At 38.2% G+C, this 12912-nt stretch overlaps 1 protein-coding gene across 5 annotated transcripts in view; it reads right to left on the minus strand.

Annotated features, from left to right (window-relative positions):
* Window positions 1-12912, minus strand: part of MCTP1 (multiple C2 domains, transmembrane 1) — a 599307-nt gene that overhangs the window by 256400 nt on the left and 329995 nt on the right. For all 5 annotated transcript variants that reach the window (XM_011944270.1, XM_011944271.1, XM_011944268.1 and 2 more), the window contains one exon: window positions 4359-4501. In XM_011944270.1, coding sequence (XP_011799660.1) covers window positions 4359-4501 — 143 coding nt within the window. The remainder of the gene's footprint in view (window positions 1-4358; window positions 4502-12912) is intronic.

Here is a 12912-nt window from a genome sequence, read left to right on the forward strand (position 1 = left end):
AGATACACCTAATGTAAATGATGAGTTGATGGGTGCAGCACACCAACATGGCACATGTATACATATATAACAAAACTGCACATTGTGCACATGTACCCTAGAACATAAAGTATAATAATAAAAAATAATAAAAGAAATGAATTATTTAAGGAAATGTCCAATTTGTTAAAATGACCATCTTAGAAACAGTTACGTGGTCCCATACAATTATTCTTCTAATCTATCTAAACGTTTCTATTTTTTAGAAGAGTGCTCCCAATTAATACTCCAATCTCCAACTCATGATTAGGCCAAACAAACAACAATTTACATAAATAGATTCCCTTTTATGTTACTTTTATCTCTTCTACTGTAATTCTGGTGTTCACTGTGAACCAGGGATAATAATGTCAATGAAATAACAATGGAGAATTTGAATTCAACTGAAATGGGTGTCAAATTTATCCTATTAGATGTGTGTTAGAGCATCACTGTGAATACAGGGCAGACTAAAGTGGCTCCTGTCTCAATTAAAAGCACTGCATTTTAACTCCAAGCTTCTATTCTTATCTTATTATATATAGATTGCATAGCTATTTCTCCAAGCCTTGTTCTCACCTGTACAGAATATGTTCTTTTCATTCAAATTAAAAGTTACATAAATTCCAACCAATTGCAAAGAATATTTTTATTTTGTGTAGTTTTTTTTTTTAAATGACAGTTCCAAGATTTTTTAAAAATACAATGTTTTTACTAGAAAAGGTACAAGCACTTCAACTTGAATGCACTTTTATAACCTTGGCTCAGAATTGAATTTTGTTTTCCTTGGCAATTTTTACATTGATAGAAATCAGATTACAGGCTGCTGATGGACTCTTCTTTTTCCTCTAACTATAGATAGGAGGGTTGTATACTTAATGTGTTCTAATTATCTAGTTCACAGATGCATTTCATACTCTGAGTCACTACAGCATTGATTAGTCCCTAAAAAATATTTTGGGCAAGTAAGTAATAATCTGTTGTGGAGGATGTAGGCATCATGTCAGAACTCAGTCAGTCAAACACACAGGCCTGCACAGAGACAATAAAAATGATGCAATTTTTATGAAATTCTAATTAACTTCAAATATTATTTCCACCAAGGTACCTTACTTGATTCTTCCTTCAAGATTAGGCAAAAAATGGAACACAAATAATGGAAAAAATAAAGCAAAAAGTTAGAGATTTTCTTCTAAGAAAAGCCGTAGGCATTTTACAGAAAATGAAAATCAACTGAAAAAAATAGGAAAGCATTTAAAAAGCATATTTAATACTTTAAAAATATTATAAAGTATTGCATATAATAAAGTAACATCATTTTATATGTGTACTAGTGTCTCAGAGACTTGTATGATTCCTATTTAACTTGTCTTTCTTATATAGAAATGTAAAAAGTAACAATGTAAAAATGTAAGTAAAAGTATTAAAATATTTAAAAATGACTGTGTATCCTCTTCTGTATGGTAGAAGTTAAATTGTGGCTACATAATCTTATATACTGAAAGCTCAAAGTGATTTGAAAAAAAGTTCAACAACCTTTGGGCTTTCTGTCTTAGCTTCTTTACTCATAGTGTGCCATTAGCCAAGCCTTCTGACCTGCATACAGTGTTGCTGTCTTCATTTACAGCATATGTACATTTATAGTATATGTATTTGTACTGTATATATGTAGACTATATATATACAGTACATGTATAGATACATACATATATACACCTATACTGTATATTTATACATATAAACACATACGTGTATATTCTTGTTCTCAAGTCAAGACCATTTCTGCCACAATTCACACAATTTTGGCTGGGCACGGTGGCTCGCACCTGTAATCCCAGCACTTTGGGAGGCCAAGGTGGGCGGACCACGAGGTCAGGAGATTGAGATCATCCTGGTTAACACGGTGAAACTCCTTCTCTACTAAAAAATACAAAAAAAATAGCCAGGCGTGGTGGCAGGTGCCTGTAGTCCCAGCTACTCAGGAGGCTGAGGCAGGAGAATGGCGTGAACCCAGGAGATGGAGTTTGCAGTGAGCCAAGATTGTGCCACTGCACTCCAGCCTGGGTGACAGAGCGAGACTCTGTCAAAAAAAAAAATGTATAAATTTATGGGGTGCAAATGTAGTTGTGTTCCATGTGTAGATTGTGCATAGCAGTCAAATCAGGATTTTCAGGGTATCCATCATTTGAGTAACATACACTGTACCCATTAAGGAATTTTTCATCATCTAGCCCCTTGCTACCCCCTCATCCTTCCAAGTCCAGTGTTTATCATTCCACTGTCTATGCCCATGTGTGCACATTATGTAGCTCTCACTTATAAGTCAGAACACCACCATTCCTTTTTCGTACACTTCAGTTTTTTGTTTATTTCTTTTTGAGCCTAGTAAGACATTCCTTTTGAAAAATGCATTTTGCCATTTGGATTTCTACATAGATGAATACTTATTCTTGAGCACAAGAGAATAACAAAAGCACCTGACCAATATCTACCATAATTTGGGGAAGTTAATATGTAACCCTTTCAAAGACAGGACAGCCACATGGTTCTTTCATGGAGTAATATCCCACTAATGAAAGATAGATCCAAAGTAGAAGTAATTAAAAATAAACTTCTTTCTTCTCATGATTTTGCACTACAACAACATTAATGAGATCCAAACAACCTGTTGCTGTCCTTATTAACACCTGCTTTCTTTCCTGATCATTTTCTTCATAACTGCCATTGCTCTAACCCATGTCTCCGGATCCCCCACATCCCCACCCAAGAAATAATACTTCCTTCACGGGCCACTTGTCTTTTCCTTATTCCTTTTACATTGCCTATCTCAGCTCTTTATTACAAAGATAACTCCTTTTTTCTCATGTGGATATTTCTTTCTCTCTAGAAGTGAGGAGCAGCGAAGAAACATCTCTGACCATAAAGGTCTTCCCTTTTGTGGGAGAAGGGTTGGCTATGCACACTGTCATATTAACATTATGGTGTCATCCCATATTATGTAGTTAAAGACAGTTCAATAATACCATTTATGGCCGGGCACGGTGGCTCACGCCTGTAATCCCAGCACTTTGGGAGGCCAAGGCGTGCAGATCACTTGAGGTCAGGAGTTCAAGACCAGCCTGGCCAGCATGGTGAAATGCTGTCTCTACTAAAATTACAAAAACTAGGCATGGTGGTGAGCACCTGTAATCCCAGCTACTGAGGAGGCTGAGGCAAGGGAATGGCTTGAACCCAGGAGATGGAGGTTGCAGTGAGCCAAGATCGTGCCACTGTACTCCAGCTTGGGCGACAGTGAGACTCTCTCTCTCAAAAAGAAAAAAAAAGCTATTTAATAGATTTTCTTTAGCCAATGTCCAATGGAAACAATTTATTATGCAAGTGTGTGTCTATTTTCCCTCTAATGACTTATAGAAAATTATTAACTGTATACTTAGGAGATTCTCCTTCCAACCTTCTTATAAACTATCCTCTCATAATTTCAGTAACAACTTGATTATTTCTTGTTCCTTTCTGTGAAGGACAGAAACAACTAGAGGTAATACAATGATGATATGAGGGGAAGAAGTATGCCTAGTGATTGCTGAAAGATGAGATTTCTGGCTCATGTGCCAGTAGTAACAACTTAGGGAAAAGGGTGGGATATGTGCTGTTATGGTAAAAGTAGAAAAAGGTCTGGTCACTGAATGAACAGTCAGAGCCTAGGAGCAAAAAAGAATGTAAGCACCTAGAGATACGAATTAAAGAAAAGTTGGGCATGAAAATAAAATAAGGAATAGGGCTCAGAATAGGAACTAAGTTGCAGTTCCTCAAGTTCTTCTCTTTCTTTTAATCACATCAAATGAGAGGAAAGTCTCCCTACCCCCACCCCCCATTTTTGGTAATCTAATAGAGATAGGAATTTTTCTCCCCCATCACCTTCACCCTTCTCATGTTCCAAGTAAAGCATTTTGCTTGCAACCAGAAATGGCAGATCTTAAATAATACAATTTGTAAACAGAAAGACTGGGTTCTGTGTAAGCTCTCCTTTCTGTTAGCTTATATGGAAACTTATTTTCATATGCTCCCAAAGTGCACTAAATCAGTTGGCAATACCAAGCACAAGGAATATACTTCATAATCTTTCTAAATGACTGGCAAGAGAATTGTCCTGGAGAAAAATGCCCCTGCTAGCTCCTCCTTCCCTCTATCTCACTTCTATCATATGATCAATAGATTGGAGTGGTGAATAGCAGAACACATCTCTGGTGAAAACTCTCATCAGACAAGGAAACATGATAAAACCCAGTAAATAGGGATTTCCACATCAGTTTCTATCAGAAAAAAACAAATAAATGTCTCACCTTTATATACAATGGCTCCCTAAGATGATCAACCAGAATGCAAGCTTTTTCTTCCCACACAGGGTTGAGGTTCTTGTGTATTATCTTACTTCTAAAAACTTCTTTTCCTCCAATTTTAAACTTCACATATGGATCACTCGTCCCTGTTAAATAGACACAGATTGATCCATGTTAATCATGCCTTGGTTTGGAAGCAAGAGAACCACTCATTGAAACAACAAAAAAGTATTTAAAGGAAGAAAAGTTAAATGAAAATTATCTATGGAAAAATCAGAGTTAAGTGTTTTCTTATGAATTTTTTATTATATATTGAAGTGATAAATAATAATAATAATTATTATTATTGTTATTTTATCTTCTGATCTTAATCCTGTAGCCTTGTCCTGGTAGTTAAAAACAGTCTATTCCAGCAATCCCACTAGTGGGCATGTACCCAAAGGAAAAGAAATCATTTTATCAAAAAGACAGCTGACTCAGATGTTTATCACAGCACTTTTCACAATAGCAAAGTCATGGAATCAACAAACCATCGGGTTAAAATTTGATATATATATATGCATGCCATGGAGTACTACTCAGCCATGAGAAAGAAATCATGTCCTTAGCAGCAACATGGATGGAACTGGAGTCCATTACTCTAACTGAAATGACTCAGAGAAAGAAAGTCAAAAACTGCATGTTCTCTTTTACAAGTGGGAGCTAAACAATTGGTACACATGAAGACAAAGAATGGAAAAATAGGCATTGGAGATTCCAAAAGGTAGGAAGATGGGAGAGGGATGAAGGATGAAATACCACCTATTTGGTACAATGTATATGACTTGAGTGATGGGTATTCTAAAAGCCCAGACTTTATCACTATGCAGTATATCCATGTAACACAACTGCACTTGTCTCCCAAAATCTATTTTTTAAAATCACACTCTATTGCATGTTGAATGTGTAAATTTAATTAAAGTTATAAATCATAGAGATTGATATTTCTCTTGATATCATCTGGTCAACTATAAAAAGATGTTTAATAATCTTCGCTGATTTAAATAGTTTTAAAAACATATATATGCTGCTAAAAGTTTATACTAGTCTAATGGGCTTAGGAAAAGATGCGTGTTAAAGTGGGCTTCACTTCATCCTTGGTCCCATATTTTTTCTTACTCAGAATTTTCAATTTTAGTATGTTAGGAAGGGGCAGAGGTCTCAGAGAAAGACATCGGGAGAAAGGGGAACACATGTTTAATCAGTGAACTGGATTCTTTGTATTATCCTTTGACACCTTCTAAACTCCCTATAATGATAAAGAAAATCAGTGTTGATTCCTAGGCAAGATAGCCAAATAGGAACAGCTCCAGTCTGCAGCTCCCAGTGAGACCAATTCAGAAGGCAGGTGATTTCTGCATTTCCAAGTGAGGTACCTGGTACATCTCACTGGGACTGATTAGACAGTGGGTTGCAGCCCACAGAGGGTGAGCAGAAGCAGGGTGGGGCATCATCGCCTCACCCAGGAAGCTCAAGGGTTCAGGGAACTCTTTCCCATAGCCCTGGAAAGCCATGAGGGACCATGCCATGAGGGACTGTGCTGTCTGGCCCTGGTACTATGCTTTTCCCATGGTCTTCATAACCCACAGAGCAGGAAATTCCCTCAGTTGCCTATGCCACAAGGCCTCCGGTTTCAAGCACAAAACCGGGCAGCCGTTTGGGAAGACACCGAGCTAGCTGCAGGAGTTTTTTTATCCATACCCCAGTGGCACCTGGTATGCCAGCAAGACTGTTCACTCCCCTGGTAAGGGGGCTAAAGCCAGGCTGCCAAGTGGTCTTGCTCAGTGGATCCCACCCCTCTGGAGCCCAGAGAGCTAAGATCTACTGCCTTGAATTCTCACTGCTAGCACAGCAGTCTGAAGTCAACCTGGGAGGCGCAGCTTGGTGGGGGGAGGGGCGTCCGCCATTACTGAGGCTTGGGTAAGCCGTTGTCCCCTCACAGTGTAAACAAAGATGCAGAAAGTTCGGACTGGGCAGAGCCCACTGCAGCTCAGCAGAGCCACTGTAGCCAGACTGCCTCTCTACATTCCTCCTCTCTGTGTGGGGCATCTCTAAAAGAAAGGCATCAGCCTCAATCAAGGGTTTAGAGATAAAACTCCCATCTCCCTGGGACAGAGCACCTGTGTGAAGGGGCGGCTGTGGATGCAGCTTCAGCAGACGTAAACGTTCCTACCTGCTGGCTCTGAAGAGAGCAGCAAATCTCCCAGCACAGAGCTCAAGGTATCCTAAGGGACAGTCTGCCTTGTCAAGTGGGTCCCTGAGCCCCGTGCTTCCTGACAGGGAGACACCTCCCAGCAGGGATCAACAGACACCTCATACAGGAGAGCTCTGGCTAGTATCTGGCGGGTGCCCCTCTGAGATGAAGCTTCTAAAGGAAGGAGCAGGCAGCAATCTTTGCTGTTCTGCAGCCTCTGCTGATGATACCCAGGCAAACAGAGTCTGGAGTGGATTCCCCAGGAAACTCCAGTTGAATTGCAGAAGAGGGGCCTGACTATTTTAGAAGAAAACTAACAAACAGAAATGAATAGCATCAACATCAACAAAAAGGACGACCATGGAAAATTCCATCCAAAGGTCATCAACAGCAAAGACCAAAGGTAGATAAATCCACAAAGATGAAGAAAAAAAAAAAAAAAAAAACTGCAAAAAGACTGAAAGTTCCAAAAAACCAGAATGCCTCTTCTCCTCCAAAGGATCACAACTCCTTGCCAGCAAGGGAACAAAACTAGATGGAGAATGAGTTTGACGAATTGAGAGAAGTAGGCTTCAAAAGGTGGGTAATAATAAACTCCTCTGAGCTAAAGTAGCATGTGGGAACCCAATGCAAGGAAGCTAAGAACCTTTATAAAAGGTTAGAGGAACTACTAAACAGAATAACCAGTTCAGAGAAGAACATAAATGACCTGATGGAGCTGAAATACACAGCATGAGAACTTCATGAAACATACACAAATATCAATAGCCAAACCGATCAAGCAGAAGAAAAGATATCAGAGATTGAAGATCAACTTAATGAAATAAAGAGTGAAGACAAGATTACAGAAAAAAGAATGAAAAGGAATGAACAAAGCCTCTAAGAAATATGGGACTCTGTGAAGAGACTAAACCTATGTTTGATTGGTGTACCTGAAAGTGACAGGGAGAATGGAACCAAGTTGGAAAACACACTTTAGGATATTATCCAGGAGAACTTCCCCAACCTAGCAAGACAGGCCAACATTCAAATTCAGGAAATACAGAGAACACTGCAAAGATACTCCTCGCGAAGAGCAACCCCAAGACACATAATCATCAGATTCACCAAGGTTGAAATGAAAGAAAAAATGTTAAGGGCAACCAGAGAGAAAGGTCAGGCGGCCTACAAAGGGAAACCCATCAGACTAACAGTGGATCTCCCTGCAGAAATCCTACAAGCCAGAAGAGACTGGGGGCCAATATTCAACATTCTTAAAGAAAATAATTTTCAACCCAGAAAAAGAAGCACTAAATACGGAAAGGAAAAACCGGTATCAGCCTCCGCAAAAACAAACCGAGATGTAAAGACTATTGACACTATGAAGAAACTGCATCAACTAATGGATGAAATAACCAGCTAGCATCATAATGACAGGATCAAATTTACACATAATAATATTAACCTTAAATGTAAATGGGCTAAATGCCCCAATTAAAAGGCACAGACTAACAAATTGGATAAAGAGTCAAGACCCATTGGTGTATTCAGGAGACATATCTTATGTGCAAAGACACACACAGGCTCAAAATAAAGAGATGGAAGAAGATTTACCAAGAAAATGGGGGGAAAAAAAGCAGGGGTTGCAATCCTAATCTCTGATAAAACAGATTTTTAAACCAATGAAGATTAAAAAAAAAGAGAAAGAAGGGCATTACACAATGGTAAACAGATCAATGCAACAAGAAAAGCTAACTATCCTCAATATATATGCACCCAACACAGGAGCACCCAGATTCATAAAGCAAGTTCTTAGAGACATACAAAAAGACTTAGACTCCCACACAATAATAGTGGCAGACTTTTACACCCCACTGTCAATATTAGACAGATGAACAAGACAGAAAATTAACAAGGATATTCAGGACTTGAACTCAGCTGTAGACCAAGCAGACCTAATAGACATCTACAGAACTCTCCACCTCAAATCATCAAAATATACATTATTCTCAGCACCACATAGCATTTCTTCTGAAATTGACCACATAATTGGAAGTAAAACACTCCTCAGCAAACGCAAAAGAACAGAAATCATAACAAACAGTCTCTTAGACCACAGTGCAATCAAATTAGAACTCAGGATTCAGAAACTCACTCAAAACTGCACAGCTACATGGAAACTGAACAACCTGCTCCTGAATGACTACTGGGTAAATAACAAAATTAGGGCAGAAATAAATAAGTTCTTTGAAACAATGAGAACAAAGACATAATGTAACAGAATATCTGGGATGCAGCTAAAGCAGTGTTTAGGGGGAAATTTATAGTACTAAATGCCCACAGGAGAAAGCTGGAAAGATCTAAAATTGACACCCTAACATCACAATTAAAAGAGCTAGAGAGGCAAGAGCAAACAAATTCAAAAGCTAGCAGAAGACAGGAAATAACTAAGACCAGAGCAGAATTGAAGGAGATAGAGACATAAAAAAAATCAATGAATCCAGGATCTGGTCTTTGAACAGATTAACAAAACAGACCGCTAGCCAGGCTAATAAAGAAGAAAAGAGAGAAGAATCAAATAGATGCAATAAAAAATGATAAAAGCAATATCACCACTGATATCCCACAGAAATACAAACTACCATCAGAGAATACTATAAACATCTCTATGCAAATAAATTAGAAAATCTAGAAGAAATGGATAAATTCCTGGACACATATACCCTCCCAAGACTAAACCAAGAAGAAATTGAATCCCTGAATAGACGAATAACAAGTTCTGAAATTGAGGCAGTAATTAATAGCCTACCAAAGAAACAAAGTCCAGGACCAGATGGATTCATAGCCGAATTCTACCAGAGGTACAAAGAGGAGCTGGTATCATTCCTTCTGAAACTATTCCAAACAACAGAAAAAGAGGGAATCCTCCCTAACTCATTTTATGAGGCCAGCATCATCCTGATACCAAAATCTGGCAGAGACACAACAAAAAAAGGAAATTTCAGGCCAATCTCCCTGATGAACATCGATGTGAAAATCCTAAGTAAACTACTGGCAAACCAAATCCAGCAACACATTAAAAAGCTTATCCACCACGATCAAGTCGGTTTCATCCCTGGGATGCAAGGCTGGTTCAACAGACACAAATCAATAAACATAATCCATCACATAAACAGAACCAATGAAAAAACACTACATGATTATCTCAACAGATGCAGAAAAGGCCTTCAATAAAATCCAACACCCCCTCATGCTAAAAACACTCAATAAACTAGGTATTGATGGAATGTATTTCAAAATAAGAGCTACTTATGAGAAACCCACAACCAATATCATACTGAATGGGCAAAAGCCGGAAGCATTCCATTTGAAAACTGGCACAAGACCAAGGATGCCCTCTCCCACCACTCCTATTCAATACAGTACTGAAAGTTCTGGCCAGGGCAATTAGGCAAGAGAGAGAAATAAAGGTATTTAAATAGGAAGAGATGAAGTCAAATTACCTGTTTGCAGATGACACGACTGTATATTTAGAAAACCCCATTGTCTCAGCCCAAAACTCCCTAAGTTGATATGCAACTTCAGCAAAGTCTCAGCATACAAAATCAATATGCAAAAATCACAAGCATTCCTATACACCAATAATAAACAAACAGAGCACCAAATCATGAGTGAATTCCCATTAACAATAGCTACAAAGAGAATACAATACCTAGGAATATAACTTACAAGGGATGTGAAGGGCATCTTCAAAGAGAACTACAAACCACTGGTCAAGGAAATAAGAGAGGTCACAAACAAACGGAAAAACATTCCATGTTCATGAATAGGAAGACTCAATATCATGAAAATGGCCATACTGCCCAAAGTAATTTACAGATTCAATGCTGTTCCCATCAAGCTACCATTGACTTTCTTCAGAGAATTAGAAAAAATGACTTTAAATTTTATATGGAACCAAAAAAGAGCTGGTGTAGCCAAAACAATCCTAAGCAAAAAGAACAAAACTGGAGGCAACATGCTACCAGACTTCAAACTATACCACAAGGCTACAGTAACCAAAACAGCATGGTACTGATACCAAAACATATATAGACCACTGAAACAGGACAGAGGCCTCTGAAATAACACCACATATCTACAACCATCTGATCCTTGACAAACCTGACAAAAACAAGCAGTGGGGAAAGGATTCCCTATTTAATAAATGGTGTTGGGAAAACTGACTAGCCATATGCAGAAAATTGAAACTGGACCCCTTCCTTACACCTTATACAAAAATTAACTCAAGATGGATTAAAGATGTAAATGTAAGACCAAAAACTATAAAAACCCTAGAAGAAAGCCTAAGCAATACCATTCAGGACATACGCATAGGCAAAGACTTCATGACTAAAACACCAAAAGCAATGGCAACAAAAGCCAAAATTAACAAATGGGATCTAATTAAGTTAAGGAGCCTCTGCACAGCAAAAGAAACTATCATCAGAGTGAACTGGCAACCTACAGAATGGGAGAAAATTTTTGTAATCTATCCATCTGACAAAGGACTAATGTTCAGACTCTACAAGGAACTTAAACAAATGTAAGAGAAAAAACAAACAACTCCATCAAAAAGTGGGCAAAGGATATGAACACTTTTCAAAAGAAGACATTTATGTGGCCAACAAACATATGAAAAAAGGTTCATCATCACTGGTCATTAGAGAAATGCAAATCAAAACCCCGAGATACCATCTCATGACCGTTAGAATGGCAATCATTAAAAAGTCAGGAAACAACAGATGCTGGAGAGGATGTGGAGAAATAGGAATGTATTTACACTGGTGGTGGGATTGTAAATTAGTTCAACCATTGTGGGGAAGACAGTGTGGTGATTCCTCAACAATCTAGAACTAGAAATACCATTTGATCCAGCAATCCCATTACTGGGTATATACCCTAAGGATTATAAATCATTCTACTATAAAGACACATGCACACATATGTTTACTGTGGCACTATTCACAATAGCAAAGATTTGGAACCAACCCAAATGTCCATCAATGATAGACTGGATAAAGAAAATATTGCCCATATACACCATGGAATACTATGCAGTCATAAAAAAGAATGAGTTCATGTCCTTTGCAGAGCCATGTGTGAAGCTGGAAACCATCATTCTCAGTAAACTAACACAGGAATGGAAAACCAAACAGTGCATGTTCTCACTCATAAGTGGGAGTTGAACAATGAAAACATATGGGCACAGTGAGGGGAGCATCATACACTGGGGACTGTTGGTGTGTGGGGGACAAGGGGAGGGATAGCATTAGGAGAAATACCTAATGTAGACGACGGGTTGATGGGTGCAGCAAACCACCATGGCACATTTATACCTATGTAACAAATCATGTATCCAAGAATATAAAGTATAATTAAAAAAAAAAAGGAAGAAAGAAAATCAGAGTTGCCAAGTAAGTTGTTCATGGATACAAAGCTAGCAAGAGATGGAGTTAGGATTCCAACCAAGGCTATTTGACTCTAATGCCTGCACTATTTCTGCTACACCTACAAAAAGGAAGAGCCCTCACATGTGTACATACATATCATTTCTCATCTTTGTGTGAAGCTGATGAATGAGACCAATCTTGACCTAGTGAGTCTCTGCAGCTGTTAAAGATTCCTGGAGAAGGTAACTTAGTGATGTCCTTAAGTAAATCATTCCAGTGTGTAACAATCTTCACCATAAGAAAATAATTCTTTATGAAAGGCCTGACTCCTTTATGAAAAGTTTGACTGCATTCTTTTTCTTTTGTCTACATTGAAGCTACAATTAATAACTATAGTCTATATGATTTAAAGAAAAATGTGAGAATTGTCTATTCACCTCCTTAGCCCACTTTTTTATGTGATTTCTTTTCTTGCTAATTTGTTTGTGTTCATTGTAGATTCTGGATATTAGTCCTTTGTTAGATGTCTAAATTGTGAAGATTTTCTCCCACTCTGTGGGTTGACAATTCCCAAAAGAGATATACAAATAACCAACAAACATATGAAAAACTGGTCAATGTCACTAAAAATCAGGGAAATGCAAATGAAAACCACAATGCAATACCACCTTACTCCTGCCTGAATGGCTAAAATTAAAAAAAAAAAAAAGATGTTGGTGTGGATGTGGTAAAAAGGGAACACTTCTATACTGCCAGTGGGAATGTAAACTAGTACAACCACTGTGGAAAATGGTGTGGAGATTCCTTAAAGAACTAAAAGTAGAACTACCATTTAATCCAACAATCCCACTACTGGGTATACACCCAGAGGAAAAGATGTCATTATACAAAAAAGATACTTGCACACACATGT

Source organism: Colobus angolensis, unplaced genomic scaffold (genome assembly GCF_000951035.1).
Source record: "Colobus angolensis palliatus isolate OR3802 unplaced genomic scaffold, Cang.pa_1.0 Scaffold23, whole genome shotgun sequence".
Taxonomy (NCBI): domain Eukaryota; kingdom Metazoa; phylum Chordata; class Mammalia; order Primates; family Cercopithecidae; genus Colobus; species Colobus angolensis.